A 17,803-nucleotide genomic window follows, 5' to 3' on the forward strand; every position below is an offset into this window, starting at 1 on the left:
CAGAGCTCTGCAACTGGAGAGCAGCCCCCACTCTCTGCAACTAGAGGAAAGCCTGGGCAGCAGCAAAGACCCAGCATAGCCAAAAATAAAAATAAATAAATAAAATTATTTTAAAATATCTAGCAAGGACCTCAGATATATTTGTTCATTTTCAGGAAGACTATGCTTAGATCTGCAATGAATTTGTTATGGCATTTACAAACATAGGAACTATTCCAGCAGAATTTTTTAAACAGTATTCGTATTTCTCTTTCATTCTTCTTGTTTATAATATTAGAGCCTTGTGACATGAAATAATTCAGAGTTTTAAACTAATTCTAGTGTTGCTGGATTATCATCAAGTTTGATCTCTTTCTTACTGCCTATACTCCAAGCTCATCTTCAGAAAACTTCTAAATATTGAAGACCTGAAGCTGAACTTTAAGAGAGGGAGCTCTGAAGAACCATAGAAAAGAGACAAAATGACAGAAGACAGATGAATCATTTCGATGAACAGAGATTTGAAAGTCAGTTCCAAGGAAGAAGTTACATTTCTAATGTAGACATGAACATAAAAAAGGAAAGCAAGTTAAAATGATTTCACATGATTTTGATTCCTTCAGAGGGCCTCTCACATGGAATTGCAGGATGTGTCCATTGGGTTATGAAAAAATCTGTCTGGGATTCTAAGACAATAAAGTCAATCAGACTGATCACTCTTCCCATGTTGCAAGTTATCCGGACCTGAACCCAGGTTTCAGAAGATGTTCTGGAGTTTAGGTTGTGTATCAAACAGGCCTGCAACCCATGCTTTCTCTGCTTCTCCCTTTTTTTTGTCACTCTCTTTGTCCACCTTCTCCTTCCGCTCCAGTCCCATGAACTCCTCATCGCTTGATGGGAGTCTGTCCTAAAGCAGAGAATTCATAGCCACAAAACATGTTGGAGCAAGTTGCGGTGCTGACTCACCCGGGATCCTGGCTTTCCGTCTAAGCCAGATGCTCCCTGTGTGTAGCAGGGTTGGTGGGTGTGACACAAATGACAAGAACAGAGATTAGTATGAGGTACTGATGAACAAATGTAACACTTCAAACAACATAATACGCAGTCACAGGGTTCTGAGATGAAAATCACATTGCTACAAATTGTTAGTTAAAAAAAAAAAACAACACGTGACAATAAACACCCCACAGATGATGGCATTCTAATGACATTTCCATTCAGCAAATCCTTATTTGGAAATCAAGTGAATGAGGTTTATAAAGTGGGCTTTGAAATAGTTACCAATAACAGTCCGGGTTGCTAATTTCCATATGAAATTAAATTTTCTAAAGACTGTGCTATTCACAATATACTTCTTTAGGTTCTGGAAAAAAGATAATGGCCAGTCTCCTAGGTAAGGGCTCATTATAATAATCAAGTTAGAATTTCAGAGAAGAAAAGAGCTCTAGTTTTACTTGTTAAAATGGCATTTATGAAAAACAAATGCAGAATTTTAACATGTCAGGGTGACTCTGGATTTGACACAAACAATTGTTTCTGCATTGTTCTTACTGTGTTCACATTAGTCACCACTAGAGGGACTTCTAGGAATGGGAAAAAGGCAGAAAAATTTCATGAGTCCAAACAAAAAATAACTGCCCCAAACATGGTTCCTCAGCTCACTACAAATAATCAAGCATCAGAGTCTGAGTGGGAAATGCTTTAAAAATCTAATGCTGTGTTCAGGCAGTGCATGCTTTTCTTTCCTTCATTTCTAGGCTATGTATAACGTATGACCAAAAGATGACATTTTCAATGCTTGTTTAAAAAATAAGCACAATTACTTTTTTAAAATAGCTTTTGTATCTCAAAACTCAAATGTTTATTTATAGTCCTTTAAAAATGTTGATTTGATCAAGGAGTATTTAAGAAAGACAATGCACTAGTTCTATAAATTCTCTTGGCAAGGTTGCAGAACTATTTCCCCATTTTATGCTTCAGATGTAGTTAATAATACAAAATGGAAGAAAAAAAATCTATTCCAGCTGCAAACTCTACCAATGAGGCTACATCATACATTTGAGGGGTACTTTTAGTTTTTTATTTTACAATTCCTTCTGTACAATCCTATAGTGAGTCAGATTATAACTGCAAAATTTAATTTAGCTAGCAATGATTAAAGTTTTAAAAAGTGTGTGTGTTATTGTTTGTTTAGTGCTAGAAGATGTAGAGCTTTAGGCTAAATGTTGCATAAAAATGGTTGACCATCCTAGATTTGAAATTAGGGCAAACTTCAAAGAAATCAGATTGAGGGTTTAAGTAAAATAGAAATCCAAATTTTTACTTTGCTTTTTTGATACTTTCTTCAGAGCCACCACTATTATAGCATTTAAAAATAAATAAGGGGATGATAAAAATTTTTATGCAAATAATATATTAATATTTACCTGGAATGTGAATTCCTGACTCAGTCGTTATAGAGGTTTTGGATTTCATACTTGTGGCATGATTTAATTGGTGTGATTTAACCTATATTCTAATGTAAGACTTACATCATTCATTCAATAAATGAATGCATATTAAGCATCTACTATACGCCTGAAATTATGTAAGCCATTGGCTATCAAGAGGAATACTTTACTACTTAGAATACAGTACCTGTGGAAAAAGTAAAATAAGTAGTCACCAATTTTTTATGCATAAAATATGTATATGAAATATTTTCTATTACCATTTTTATGTCATATTTTAATAATGTAATCTATAATGTTCTCTGCTGACTTTTATCTGCATTCACTGAATAGAAAGAATATTAAAAAGCTTGAAACTAAAAAAAAAAACTTGAAGCTAAAGTTCACATTAGGAATTCCCTGGCAGTTCAGTGATTAGGACTCTGTGTGTCCACTGCAGGGGGCACAGTTCAATCCCTTTTCAGGGAACTAAGATCCTGTATGCCACACAGTGTGACCCAAAACAAAAAGCCCTCATATTTAATGATCATTGAACAATATCTTTTTAGTCACTGCAGAAAGAAGACTAGCATAAAGTGCATGAAAGTTGCAATCTTTCCATTAAAAATAAAAATCTCTAAATAACTGCCAAATACTTCTTCCATACTATTCATAATTGCCACAAGAACCTCATAAGAGGGCATTTCCAACACAAACAACACACAACATTTAGACCACGATATGACTGATTAAGGTAAGGAGCCACAGCACTGAACTCACGCCTTCCACAATGGCCAATTGCATACCTGCCACCGACAAGGGGCTGTGCTTTCTAGTATCGAAGAAGAAAAAATAAAAATTGAGGGAGGATCTTACACTACACTAAACTATAAAAGCATTTGGGAGAAATTATGAAACAATCCATTTAATATTTTTTTTTAAAGGGGAGGGTGATGGGGGAAGAATTGTCAGCTGTAAAAGAGGAAGGCTGGCACGTATGTAATCGAACACTTATGGTGTCGTTTGTTATGGGGTCTTCCTCTGACACCTGAGCAGACATCAGAGAAAATAAAACCGGGCTGAGCTCTGCTTGAACACAATATGTTTTCTAATTACAGAAATCTCAACTGTATGATCGTGACCGAGTAAACCAGAGTTCTTACTTAGGGTAGAAAGAACAGTCTGAGATTTGCACTGAAATGGAAAGTTTTCTTTACTTACTGGAAGACCAAGGGGTCCTCTGTCACCCTTTTGACCTGGTTCACCCTTCAATCCTTTAACACCATTTAACCCTGGTTCACCCTAAATGCAAAAGCAAATGCCAATTTTGGTTGCTATCATGGGTGTTTCAACTGCGAGAGAAGAGAGCCAGTCTCTGACATGGTTGCAGATTCCAGTTTTAGGTAACAGCAGAGTCAGGCTAGATTTGTCTTATACCAGTTCAAAACTAATTTTAAAAATGCAAAAAATTGACAAGCTGGAATTAAATAATTTTCTAGGAAGCAAAACTCCTTAGAAAATGTGCTCCTAATGACCAAAATAGTATATGGCTGAGCTCCAATATTTTCAGTTTTAGTTCAAGGAAATTGGTGTTACGCTACATTGTTCTGACCAAGCAAATCAAAACAGTCAGAGGGGAGGATGTGCAAGGATGTTCAGCAGGAAAGAGCCACTCTGCTGGAATAGAAAACTGGAATATGCAGGACAGTGTTATAAACGAATATTTTAAGCCTTTAAGCATTTTGTCCAGGGGAATGTGATAAATGTAGCAGCCGATGTTTGAAGTAATGCCATTTGGTGACTCCTCATTCATGGACATTGCCAAGTCAGGTCCCTATGTGGATTAATCGATAGGATAGACAACAAATACCCAACCCTGGAAGAGAATGTGAAGATCACAGAACTTTTATTGGTTTTACTAACCATGCATCTGCCCAATGTTAGAATAAAGGAGGTTTGAAGTTAACTTAATGTGACATTATAAAAGTCATGAAAAGTGATAAATTCTCAATTCTGTTTTTAAAAATCTAAAAATGCAATACACTATTTTCTATCAGCAGCAGTATGTTAGAAATAGAATTGTGACCTGTCCACTTTTCACCTTTTAAGTATAGATACTAATTTCATCAATAAGATCTTGAAAGATTTGAGGAAGAAAGATGGTTTCATTTTCAAATGCCTTATACAATCTTGAGTGGTGGGGGTGGGAGAGGGGAGAGATTATGCCTGCATGGCAGGAAGGATTATTAACCTGGGCAGTATTTCTCCCCTATTTGCCTGAAGATGAAAGTCAGTGCAGTGCTTTGTAAAGAGTCCAGGGCCCCACCTAGGCCACAGCAGCACAGGAACGATATTGTTAATGTCCCCTAAGTGATTCTCCTCATCAGGAAATTCTAGGGAATAGTGAGCCAGACTCATCCATGGAACCATGCTTTATATTTGAACTTTCAAAGGGGTCACAAAATAATATACACTTTGGCATGACCTAGTGGATTTAGGCATTTCTGAGATAGGAAGTCTGCAATACTGCCACTATAGGAAATCCAAACGTGCTATGGTCAGTGAAATATGATCCTGTGACTGTCACAGAGCCACAGTATGTGAGATTAAAGCCAAGGCTCAGCAATCAACTTTGGTTAACTGATTTAAACTTGAGATTCATGGCTTTGCATGTGTGTGGACTTTGATTAAGCAAGTGATCTTGAGATGATGAATAGACAGGGCAGCCTTGGTAAGCTATGAATTTCTTTGGTGAGGAATCACGCATTGATAGCAGTGAGCATTAATTGAGAAGGCAGCTTATTGTTCAGTCACTCAGTCATGTTTGATTCTACGTGACCCCATGGACTGCAGCATGCCAGGCTTCCCTGTTCTTCACTATCCCCTGGAGTTTGCTCAGATTCATGTCTGTTGAGTTGGTGATGCCATCGAACCATCTCATCCTCTGTCAACCCCTTCTCCTCTTGCCCTCAATCTTTCCCAGCATCAGGGTCTTTTCCAGTGAGTCAACTCTTTGCATCAGGTGGCCAAACTATTGGAGCTTCAGCTTCAGCATCAGTCCTTCCAATGAATATTCAGGGCTGATTTCCTTTTGAATTGACTGGTTTGATCTCTTTGCTGTCCAAGGAACTCTCAAGAGTCTTCTCCAGCACCACAATTAGAAAGCATCGATTCTTTGGTGTTCAGCCTTCTTTATGGTCCAACCCTTACGTCCGTACATGACTACTGGAAAAACCATAGCTTTGAATATTTGGACCTTTGTCAGCAAAGTGATGTCTCTCCTTTTAAATACACTGTCTAGGTTTGTCATAGCTTTCCTTCCAAAGAGCAAAAGTCTTTGAATGTCATGGCTGTAGTCTGCAGTGATTTTGGAGCCCAAGAAAATAAAATCTGTCACTGCTTCCACTTTTTCCACTTCTGTTTTCCATGAAGTGATGAGCCTGGATGCCATGATTTTAGTTTTCTGAATGTTGAGTTTCAAGTCAGCTTTTTCACTTCCTCTTTCACCTTCATCAAGAGGCTCTTTAGTTCCTCTTCACTTTCTGCCATTAGAATTGTATCATCTGCATACCTGAGGTTCTTGATATTTCCCCTGGCAATCTTGATTCTAGCTTGTGATTCATCTAGCCTGGCATTTTGCATAATATACTCTGCAAATAAGTTAAGTAATATACAGCTTTGTCATACTCTTTTCCCAATTTTGGGGCAAAAATTTCAAATTTCAACTCTGAACCTAAATTCTAGTCCTAGATCTTTCATTTACTTAGCAGTGTAGTTTAGGGAAAATAACCTAAAACTCCTGAGCCTATAGCTTAATATTTATAAAATCAAGGGGCTAGCACAAGTAATCTATGTGGGGCTTTCAACTTTTTAATTCTCTGAAATCTATGATTTAAGTAACAACTGAAGTTAAGTGTAAGCAAAGTAAATCACTGCATTGTAGATATCAAAAGGATCTTGGGTATCTATTAATTTAATGGTGATGGGGTAACTGAATCACTCATAGAATTAAAAATGATCTTGGTGGCTTTGGCCTGAGTCATTACAGTTAATCTGGTCCTTAGCAGTACCTTAAAATCCAAAGAGAAGCCAAGAGAAGGAAATAGTATTTAGTCCAGAGTGAGAAGAGAGGTCCAACGAGGTTAGATAAATACTAAGACCACAGAGCTGATAGATAAGCTCTCTCTTTTGACCCTTACAACAGTGCCCTTATCTTAAACTATAATTCATGCCACTGAGACACTGTAACTCATTGGCCTTACCAGAAGGTAAAGTATTCTAAGAAGAATAAAGAGGCATGAACTTTTCCCTTTCTTGGCTGAGTCATCTGCTTTACCTCAAAAAGGAAACTCAGGTTTCTGGAGTCAGACCAATCCCTGTACCACTCCTAAAGCTGGTGGGCCAGGGGGAGTCCTCAAAAGAGAGAGTGGGCTGCCTATGGGCTTTTCGACTCTTAGTGCCAATGTTGCGTTTATGTGTTCCTCCAACCCATCTCCACTAGATGCATCAACTCACTACCGAAGAGCTGTCAGGAGTCGTGAATCTTTTCTCAAGCAGCCTCGCATGCCTGCACGCATGCTAAAGCCCTTCAGTCATGTCCAGCTCTTTGTGGCCCTATGGACTATAGCCTGCCAGGCTCCTCTGTCCATAGGATTCTCCAGGCAAGAATACTGGAGTGGGTTGCCATTCTCTTCTCCAGGGGATCTTCCTGACCCAGGGATTGAACCCAGGTCTCCTGCATTGCAAGCAGATTCTTTACTGTTGGAGCCACCAGCGAAGCCCCAAGGCAGCCTTGAGGACTAGCTAAAATTTTCTGTTCAGAACAAAGCATCAAAACAGAAGATTGCTATAGCAGCTGACATTTAGTGGGTGTTTATTAACAGCTGCACCAGATCTTTTGTTAAGTGTTCTATAACCGTACCTCATCCAATCATCACAACACTCTGAGGCAAGTTAACTCCTTGAGTAAAGGAAGGATTAGAGAGGGGAAATAATCTGCCCAAGGTGACACATGGCTGCCAGTGACAAAGCTGAGATTAGAACATGGGTCCTTATCACAGATGCTGGAAGAAGTTTGTCTCATTAATCCTCCAAGATGTCTTCTTGGTTTACACGAAAGAACACATCTTCATCCATCTTCACAATATGAACTGCACTAATTCTGACAAGGAAGGGCTATTCTCCATTGTCCTCTTGTTAGTTCCAAATATAGAATATGTGTATGTGATGTAATCTTCTTCTCAGTATAGCACACTTGATATGCCCTACCTCATTCTACACTAGTGACCTACAGGGAAATACAAAATTAAGATGCTGGACAATCAAAGCATTTAGATGCAGTACTGCTATATGACAAATAAGAAGTATCAACCAATAACATCTGAATATATAACTAGAGACACCATACTAAGAAAGAGCATCTGGACTAGTTTCCGAACCTCATCAGATTCACTTTTTTTTTTTTTTTGGAATGTTGATTTTGAGTATATTGTGATTAGTAACTTAAGAAACTGACATAGTGACAAGGAAAAAGGCAAAATGAGGACTAATTAATCTCCAGGTGATAACACTTAAATTTGTGGTAAGTCATTCCTTGTGAAATTTAAACATCTGGATACTTAAAGGCTTAAAGATTATCAACATTACTTGACAAATAAATAAGACAGGACAGGCATGCGTCCGTCATGCTTCTCCATGATTACCAATGAAATAGAAATCAAACAAACAAGGGATTTGTTGGATTACCTTTGGTCCAGGAAGTCCATGGGGTCCCTGAAAACAGAAAACACAGCTTTTAATTAAGAACTGAATCACTGTTTCTCAGCAGAAGTGACTATTATATGAAGTAACAAAAGAGATGTAAAACAAGAATCTTGTTTGATCTACAGCTAGAGGCAGGCCAGTGGGTATTAACACTCAGTGAAAGTTCCTTCTAGCTCTTGGATGGCTCTGTAATAGGAAATTCATTAATAGCAATTCTTTCTGCTGAGTATCTCTGACAGGGAGAGGGGAATCTTCCAGGGTTACAAGGGAGGGAAAAAAAAAAAAAAAAAACAGAAAAAAGTGTTTGTGAACCCATACTACTTCTATTTCTCAAATTCCTATTAAAAAAAAAAATCTAGGTGGACTATGTGAGATACATTATGAATTTATATGAAATAGAGGTCAGCCTTAAAAGAGAAATTTGCTAAAAATACGTTTGGAACTCTGAGTACCCGTAGAGAGGAGATCTTTACAATTATTAACTCTTCTAACCCCAAGGTTTCAAAAAATCTAGAGGAGGAAGAAAGTGAGGAGATTGACAGTCAAGTTTGGAACCCTGTTGGATCATTTCTTTAATTTAAGGCTAAGAAAAGGATTCTAGGAGAGGAGTGCTAAACATTATTATTTAGAATGCATTTATTTTTACAAATATGAATTATTCAAGGCTCAAATGTAATAACTGTTTACCAATGGAAGGAAGTCATAACACATCCATGAGTCAGGGCTTTTCCCATGTATTTTGTGGAAAATCTAAATATAGAGACTAATTAGCTAAGCTAAATTAACTAAATAAAGGTTACTGTGGATTGCTTTAAATTTTAAGTCATTTAAATAAACTATTTGGAGACAGGAGTATTTAAATACTTGTCAGCAAAATCGTACAAGAGGAAAAAGTTTTTGTTTTTTTTAATCAAGCAATACATAGATTTGTTACACATGTCTACTTTGGAATAATATTTTCCCTTTGAATAAGTTGTGGATAAACATTTTAAGGAAGTGGTCATCTTATCAAGTATTATTTCATTTTAGAAGTGGTTTTAAATTCCTTTAAACTAATTAATTTCGTAATATGAACGGATATAGCATTTTAAATTTAATTTTCTAAAAAAGTGGTGGGAGTACAGAAAAGCCAAAAGTATGCCATTTTCTTGATTCTTAAGGAACTGTTTAGTTTTACAAAAATATGGTTAATTATAATTGTTTTGTGGTATGAAATAGAAACCTAATAGATGATTGGGATCTGGTGCTATGCTCTGTGGTTTAAACCGTTCCAATGATGCTCTTTCTTGGAGCACAACTGGAGGAAAGAGTGACTGACACATTGTTTAATCTCTGGGATTGAAGACATGTAGTTTATCAAGACACCTTTGAGATGAATGTGACCTAAGAGGTTGCCTGACTTGTGCCCAACCTGTCCCAGTCAAAAGCATTTGAAGCATTCTGCCTTCTAGTTCCAGCCTTAACACAACGGTCATTATGTAGACAGTTGGAGAATTATGCTGGTTTAATGGCTACCTTCTTCACCAAACATGAATTCTATAGTCATTTCTCCACTGGCCACTGAAAGATATCTGCAGTGAACACTGTATTTGCCAAAGTACGTCAAAGGGGAAAAGAAAAAGATCCAACAATATATTAACATATCGTGTAGAAGTGAGCTTCTGTTATCATATTGTTTTATAAATGTTTTTATTGAATGTTTCATTAAAGGGTCACAGCCCTCAAAGTTGGTTAGAAACATGGAATTCCCTGGTGGTCCAGTGGTCAGGGCGCTGAGCTCTCACTACCGAGGACCCAGGTTCAGTTCTTGGTCAGGGAACTAAAATCTCAAAAGTCACACAGGGCTCAGACCCCTCTCTCCCACCAAAGTTTGTTAAAAACATTCATTAATAGCTACAATTATTAATCTTGTTATGGTATTGGTGGCCTAGAACAGTGGTTGGTTAAAATGATTTTTCAATGTTCATACTATGTGAAAGTGAAGTGTTAGTTGGTCTGTCGTGTCCAATTCTTTGCGACCCTATAGACTATAGCTGCCAGGATCCTCTGTCCATGTAATTCTCTAGGCAAGAATACTGGAGTGGGTTGCCATTCCCTTCACCAGGGGATCTTCCAGATCCAGGGATCGAACAGGGGTCTCCTACATTGCAGATTCTTTATGGTGTTAGTCACTGGAGAGGTACAGTAAAACTTGCCGAACTTGTTTCTTCAAATTTCCTATCATAAAACTACCCTATTGCTTTCCAACAGATATGTTTGGGAGAGTGAAAGACAACACTGTAAAATTAGAAAAGCACCTCCTGTTTTCTGCCTGGGAAGTACCAGATACAAGCTGGCTGTTTTGAGGGATGAGTTCATGTTTTTTTCCAAAGGTATGCTCTTAAAAAAATGATTACATTTTGGAGAGAAGGGAAACTTACCATGGGGCCTGGTGGGCCGTGGGGACCTGGTGGGCCTGGTGGGCCTATGACCTGCATGTGGGGAAAATAAACACGGATTTGGTTACTTCATTTAGATAAGGCAGTTAGGCTTCAATCTCAAGCTAGGGTTCTGCTAAGGCCATTAATGGTTGCAGAGGAAGGATCCTGGAAGAAGTAATGTGCTTGATTCTCTACATTTGGAAATTCCTTTGTGAGAAAAAAAAAAACCAACAAACTTAAAAAAAAATACAGTTGTTCTACAAAAGCCAGAATAAATCAAAAGCACATTAAAAGAAAAGGAAGCAACTGATTACCAAGAAATGCTATAATGCTACAACCATGATCAAACTCTCAAATATTTCACTAAGCAACAACAGGGGCTCTGGAGAAAAAAACAAGAAAAAACGTAGGTTCTATATTCACAGAGCTCGACCCACAAGCATCATGGGAAAACCATTGATTTTCTCCTCAGGATTAGACAGTCCTCTGAAAAACTGCTTCTAACTCAGACCTCTGAGACACTTTTGTCTCCCCCTGTACAAGGCTGACAGATATTTCTTCTATAGTTTGACAGACCAAGAGGATCATGGTCTTTCTACTGTTGATAAGCCATCTGGCATGGGTTGAAGCTGGTGAATAATTGGCCCATTTCAGGGTTTTTCGGGAACCATGAACATTGAGCCACCATGGACTTACGGAAGGGCCCTGTGGACCTGGCAATCCCGAGTCTCCTTTTTCTCCTTTCATTCCATTGGCACCCTACAAACAACCATTAAGAGTGAGCCAGTCAAGTTACTTGCAAAGTATAAGGAACAGCTGAATTTTCTCCCCAAATCCATCGTCCTCTTGAAATTTTTATAATATCATGCACATGATACATAAGACAAGGATTTATCTTCTTGCATTTTAGCTTCAAGCTAAACAGCAAGCTTCCTCAAATCCCTAGGATTGTGGATGATTTGTGAAATAAACTATAAGGTAAATAAAAATTAAGTTATGCTTGATGGGTTAAATTATACATTGCTAAATATGTCCTATTATAACTATTATATTTTAATGGTGGTGCTGACTTTAAATAGCAGTCTTAGTTTTCGCTGATATTTATGCATTTCCTTGTTTTAAAAAATGATCTAGGGCAGTGAGGTTTTCTATATATTTTTCCTATATTTTTCTACATTTACCTCTCCAAATTCTCAGTAAAAATTATGGGGAAAACCATAAAAACATCACCCCATAATACTGCACACACAAAGAGAACACTTTCTATTGTAATTTGTTTTTAATTATTCTGTATTTTTTGGTTTTAAAATTATGATTTATTTAAAAATGATCAGTTATACCTTATGTTAATGACCAACTCTATTTATTTTACTATCTTCTAGTGAAAATAATTAAAGAAAACATAAAGGTTTATTTTGTAATTCATTTGCTTAGATGCTTTAAAACTTCTTCCAGTGCCTTAGTTGTAGTTATTAACCAAAAATACCTCAAATATTTAAAAATAAAAACATTATATAAATCATTGGATGCGACTGTAGCTAATAATACAACATTTTCTGATTATTTAATTTATCTCAATATGAACACATCTTTAAAAGTATAAACATACCGGTAGTCCAGGAAGTCCAATTCCTCCTTTTTCACCTGGCATACCTGGGTCCCCCATGTCTCCCTTTGAGCCTTTGAGTCCCTAAAAATGACATGATTTGCACTTAAGAATCATACTGACCATTGATGGTTACCTAGTAGGGAAAATAGAATTCCAGATGAATTTTGTCAATAAATGGATCCTATGCTGAGATGATTCTGATTTTCATTTTTAGGTAGAGTTACCTCTTATAGCAACCTTCTACATTAATCACTATAATTTCCCCTTGTAATGGAAGAGATTAAATTCAATTACTTAGGCCATTTAAGTATGAAAAGCATAAGCATAAGTGTTGACATCATTTCTTCTGATTCCATGTTTTTACCTGGTAGCTAATTCTACATCATCAGTCCTGAAAACAACTTAATGGATTTAATGCATAACAGAACAATACACATTTTGAACCAGGACCTAGTGTTACAGTAACAAAGGTACAAATAAGTTTCTCCCATCTCCATGCATTATATATCTGCTATCCTTCCTTAATTGCAGGCAGAAGTTCCAGTCACCAACAGTTTTCAATGGTTCAATCTACAGACTGGGAGATCACTCATTACACACTCATGTTCAATTAATGCTTAGAAATACTTCCACTTTGTATTTTTTTTTGTTCTCATGACACCTCTATGAGGTGATCCAGGATGTGATTTTTATTCTTGTTTTACAGTGAGGAAATAGATATATGTGGATTCTGAAGGCAAACATAGGAATTTTGCAATACTAATACTGAAATTAATGTACATCAATAACCATTTTCATCCAAGGAGGCTTATTGCACTATGACCAGATGGATGATCATAGCTATTTTAGTTATGATTATAGGGCTTCCTAGTTGCAATAACCTGTTCAACTTTTCTGTACTAAAAACTAAATAAGGATAGGAAGGTTCTTTCTTGTTACTTACATCTATTTCACAGCACCTACTTCAGTCATCTATTAAGAGGATGGATGGGTATCTAAATAGATAGATGGATCTTAAAGCTAATCAGATCCTGGTTGGTTTTAGGAATCTAGTAATAGCAGCAGGATAGCCAACCCAGTGGACCTAGTATAGAAGATTTTGTAAAGCCTATAGAAAAAAATTCAGCTATTGTATGTATAGGGATGTCTATGTAGTATATCATAATGTACATCAAATTATTTATAATGATTAACTAGGGAAATACCAGTGGGTTTTTAAACACTAATGTGATCTCTAATGGATACAGCGGATCATCTAAAGTCTTCTTTTAGCTACCACATGTTAACTTAGTGTGACATTATATGATTTCAATATACAACTCTGATATTAAAATAACCCTTCTCTTAATTTTCTTATCTAATACAATCTTCTGAGGAGTTTATTCCACAAGCTGTATAAATAATGTCCTTGATTTCTTATGATCTTCTTGATTTTAGTCATTTCTTGGGTAAATTATGGAAGCCCAGGAAACATCAGATATCTTGAAACTAATTCTTGTGATTAGACTCTCTGAATATTGAATATTCCCCACATTTGCCTGGTCAGATTCATTTCTTTCAGGGGTGAGCAAACCATGGCATAGGGCCAAATTCAGCTCAGGAATTGTTTTTGTACAGGCTGAATGTTTAAAATAAATTTAAAAAATTTGACAGAGAATGTATATGGTCTGTAAAGCCTAAAACATTTACTCTCTGGCCCTTCATAGAAAATGTTTGCCAATCTCTGTGTTAGGGGGAAACTCTCAGAAATACTGTCATATTGTTTCTGTCTTTTCTAATGATCTAGAAAATTAGGTGTAATATTTATTTGGGAAAAAATATAATATCAAAATAACATGTGTAAGCAATATCTAATTTTGTAGAAACTATGGTCACAGATTTAAATCTTAAATTAATTTGTATTCACTGATAAGAATTAGATAATTCTTACTAAATTGGTAATGATCTTACAAGTCTAATAAAAATTCATGGATATGTCATTGGTAGATTGATCAGAGTTATTAAGACAAATCTAAGGTATCATATAGCTTGTATGTTTCTACAAAGAAAAGCAATGTCTAATTTAAAACCAATTGCTTTTTAAAGTTAATGTAGTCTCTAGAACATAAGGTAAAAAAAAGAGAATATTATATATCAACAATGTCTTCAAACCTATAATAAAAGGCGATTAATAATGATGCTTTAAATGACAGTATATAACTTTGAAAATTACCTGCTCTCCATCAACTCCTGGGACTCCCGGAGATCCTGGCTCTCCCTGTTAAGATAAAAATTAATGGCTAGCTTCTTATTTATTATTGGTAGCATAGTACACTAAAAATGATGCAAAAAATGATGCTAGCTGGTAACAGTACAATTTAACTTTCAGCAAATGCATCCAAACTTGAATATGTTGTTACATCATACCACATCATTACACAAAGTGAAATAACATTTTTTGAATATTATGTATAATAATATTTATCCATAGCTAACTAAGATCCAGCATTTTTTTTTTTTAATTTTACCCCATCATGTGAGATTCAGGCTAAAAAAATTGCTATCATTTGATGGCAGAGCTTATCCTATAGTGACAACCTATATGCCTCAATTAGTTAATTTTTTTCTCCTTAAAAAATCTGTATGATGTCTCTTATTTTAAAATTTGAGAAAAGAGCAAAAACATAGCAGTTAACTTAAGAAAAAAATGCAAGGCCACATACATTTGTAATATTTTACCTGGCATTGTTTGAACAGTAAATACAAATTCATAATGATTGTGAATGTGCTATTTCCAGATAAGCCTCACTGAAGGATATAATAAATCAGATAATATCTTAATCCACAGAAAATTACTTTGGGATCAATTCAATTTCCTATACTATGCTAGGAATGAACTACAGTTACTATTCATATTATGATTTATTAGAACCCTTGACAAACCTCAAATGTATGGGTTTATTTTTCTTAACTGAAGATGTTCCATTAAAAACAAATTTAAAAAATGTGCTAGAGATTTATTCAGACAACAAATGTCCAGTCAACTTTCAATCAGAAACATACTGAACAAGCAAATTCTTTGAAAGACAAGATATTATATCAATGGGTCATTTAAGCAGATCCCATTATAAATATCTCTGATTTCCACACCATGGAAACTTTGTAAAACCAGTTCTTTGGAGTCAGTGAATGGCTTGCCTCACAGACAGATTTCCAAAGGAGCTGACTTGAGGCTGTTTTTCTAGAAAGACTTGTTTGTTGATGTTATAAACCACAATATTGAAATGGTTGGAGCTTCTTTCCCTGGTAAAAACTTTAAGAGCTGTTCGGTCATAGTGTGAAATTTGATCCTTCCAAATGTTAAAGGAAGGCATGACAAACAAATGAAAAAAAGAAAAAAACTTTTTTTTCCTTTAAATTCTAGATTTCCTGCTCTTTGTGGTAGTGGCAAAGTTTATTTTGCCACAAAACAAGTCTGCTGAGGTTGGATGCAACTGGTTAAGCCCTAGTTTCATGCAATCTGAATATCTGTCAGCACTCTGGGTTGGATAATGGTTGCTACACTTTTCCTTTCAAAATGTGACTCACAAATGTTTAAAAGAAAAATACAATTCATGAATTATTTATCCTTCACCCACCAAATGTAGTTTGTAAAGAGTTATTTGATGTATAGGGCTTCCCAAGTGGTGCTAGTGGTAAAGAATCCACCTGCCAATGCAGGAGACATAAGAGATGGGGGTTCGATCCCTGGGTTGGGAAGATTCCCTGGAGGAGAGTGTGGCAACCCACTCCAATATTCTTGCCTGGAGAATCCCATAAACAGAGGAACCTGGCGGGCCACAGTCCACAGGGTCGCAAAGAGTCAGACTCTACTGAAGCAACTTAGCTTGCACATTTGATATATAAGAAGTCAAACAGTCCTTGTTTGATAAAGAAAGGAGAAATACTAATTGACTTGGTTCACATTCAGTCTGAGGCTCTGTGTCCTGAGCCGGAATGAGTTTTATATTTGACTCACACTGCATTTGCTGACTCTAGGTCATAGGCACATCTCACTCCAATTATTCCAACTTTCTCAAGGGGAGCTCATGGAAAGCATCAAAGACTGTATCAGCTAACCCAGGATCCCAATTACAAGATCTTGTCAGGTGTATGAGGTTGGCCAGAGTGTCAGCAAGGTGGGAAGGGTAGCAGGTAAGAGGTAAAGGAGGATGACTAACTCCGTCCCCACCCTACTTGTCTAGACGTTCATTTGGCCAATTTCTGTTGCCTTTCACTTTCAGTTAGAAGTCATTCTTGACCCCAAGGCAGAGAGCACGCTTCCTATATACTTCTTACCCAATGCACTTACTCTATTTACTAAAAACTGTGCCTTTACTTTCCTTTCTCCATCCTAGAACTGAGAGCTCCTTGTTGAAACCCCTTACTATAGCCTCCTATCTTTACTAGGTATTAGTACTTATCATGGAATAGAGGTCCACCAATTAATTATTGATTGATATGATTAATACATGAATAACAGTTGAATTATAAAGCACAGGGGATGTAGGTTTTAACAACATAGATTTCTTGGCTAGGTAGTCCTTCTTGCCTCTTTTGGGTCAAGTCCTTTTGGGCTTCTGCAGGCCTCTGAGCTATAAAGAAGAGTCATGTCTCAAGTTTTTTGAAGCTTGTACAGAATAAGGCACACATTTAGCACTGAGGACAATTTTGCTTCAGGAGACTTAGTCAAATGAGGGGATAAAGCAAGGAACTCAGACCTTGGTTGACTCTACACAGAGAAAAAAGGAATCTGTAGATTTTCTTTTAGATTTTCTAGTCTAACTCACCAAGATACTAAAGAACAGAGATCCAATGACTTTTGCATACCATATCAAATACCGCAATGGGATTGCGGATCATGAATTTATTTATCAAAGAAGAGATAGACTATTTTAATTTAATGACATAAACCACTCTGTATGTCATGATTGTCACCATCTCTTTAAGGAACCTCTAGATGCATATACTATTTAAGTTCTATTTATTTAAAAAATGTTTCTTGTCTCCAAAATAACTGAAACAATCTATATTAAAAAAATTACGAACTATACTATCAATATTTTAAATAAATTATGTAATTAAACCTGAAAGTTTAATTTTGTTTTTGTAAATTTAGTGAATTATATTAAATATTCAAATCTAGAAAAAAAAAAATAAAGAATAGGGATCCAGGCCAACTTGTTTACCAGGAATATAGGCTGTATATTATTGGAGCACTTTTGTGTGTTATATCTCTTAGGGACCAAAATGTGGTGGAGAAATAAAAAGTAAAAAATCCCCAAACTTACATTAATGTTATACATGAAATCTGTTTGAAATTAGAGTGTATGTTCTAAATATATCTCATATAGCCAAGGATCTTAGTAATATTTTACTCCGCATTCCTTTTTCTAATAGAAAAATAATTGTTTCTATGTGCTAGTTTTCTGTTTTTTAAGTATCTTGAAAGAGACAAGTACAAAAACTGATGTGTGCGTTTGTGTGTGTGATAGATTTTGCAAATAAACTGCCTTAAGAGGCATAAATAAAAGATGGATTTTGACACTGCTTGAATCACCTACAAAAAACCCAATGACAAAAGT

At 36.1% G+C, this 17,803-nt stretch overlaps 1 protein-coding gene across 3 annotated transcripts in view; it reads right to left on the reverse strand.

The window, feature by feature from the left end:
- Positions 1–17,803, reverse strand: part of COL25A1 (collagen type XXV alpha 1 chain) — a 499,505-nt gene that overhangs the window by 20,057 nt on the left and 461,645 nt on the right. The window contains exons 24-30 of one of the 3 annotated variants that reach the window (XM_081556908.1): positions 14,413–14,457; positions 12,201–12,281; positions 11,288–11,350; positions 10,592–10,642; positions 8,154–8,180; positions 3,630–3,710; positions 946–981 (exon numbers count right to left, since the gene is read on the reverse strand). In XM_081556908.1, the coding sequence (XP_081413034.1) occupies positions 946–981; positions 3,630–3,710; positions 8,154–8,180; positions 10,592–10,642; positions 11,288–11,350; positions 12,201–12,281; positions 14,413–14,457 (384 nt within the window). The remainder of the gene's footprint in view (positions 1–945; positions 982–3,629; positions 3,711–8,153; positions 8,181–10,591; positions 10,643–11,287; positions 11,351–12,200; positions 12,282–14,412; positions 14,458–17,803) is intronic. The other 2 variants (XM_081556987.1, XM_081556824.1) reach the window with 2 other exon arrangements.

The sequence above is a fragment of the Giraffa tippelskirchi genome, chromosome 1 (genome assembly GCF_054371585.1).
Source record: "Giraffa tippelskirchi isolate mGirTip1 chromosome 1, T2T-mGirTip1v1.2.pri, whole genome shotgun sequence".
NCBI lineage: Eukaryota > Metazoa > Chordata > Mammalia > Artiodactyla > Giraffidae > Giraffa > Giraffa tippelskirchi.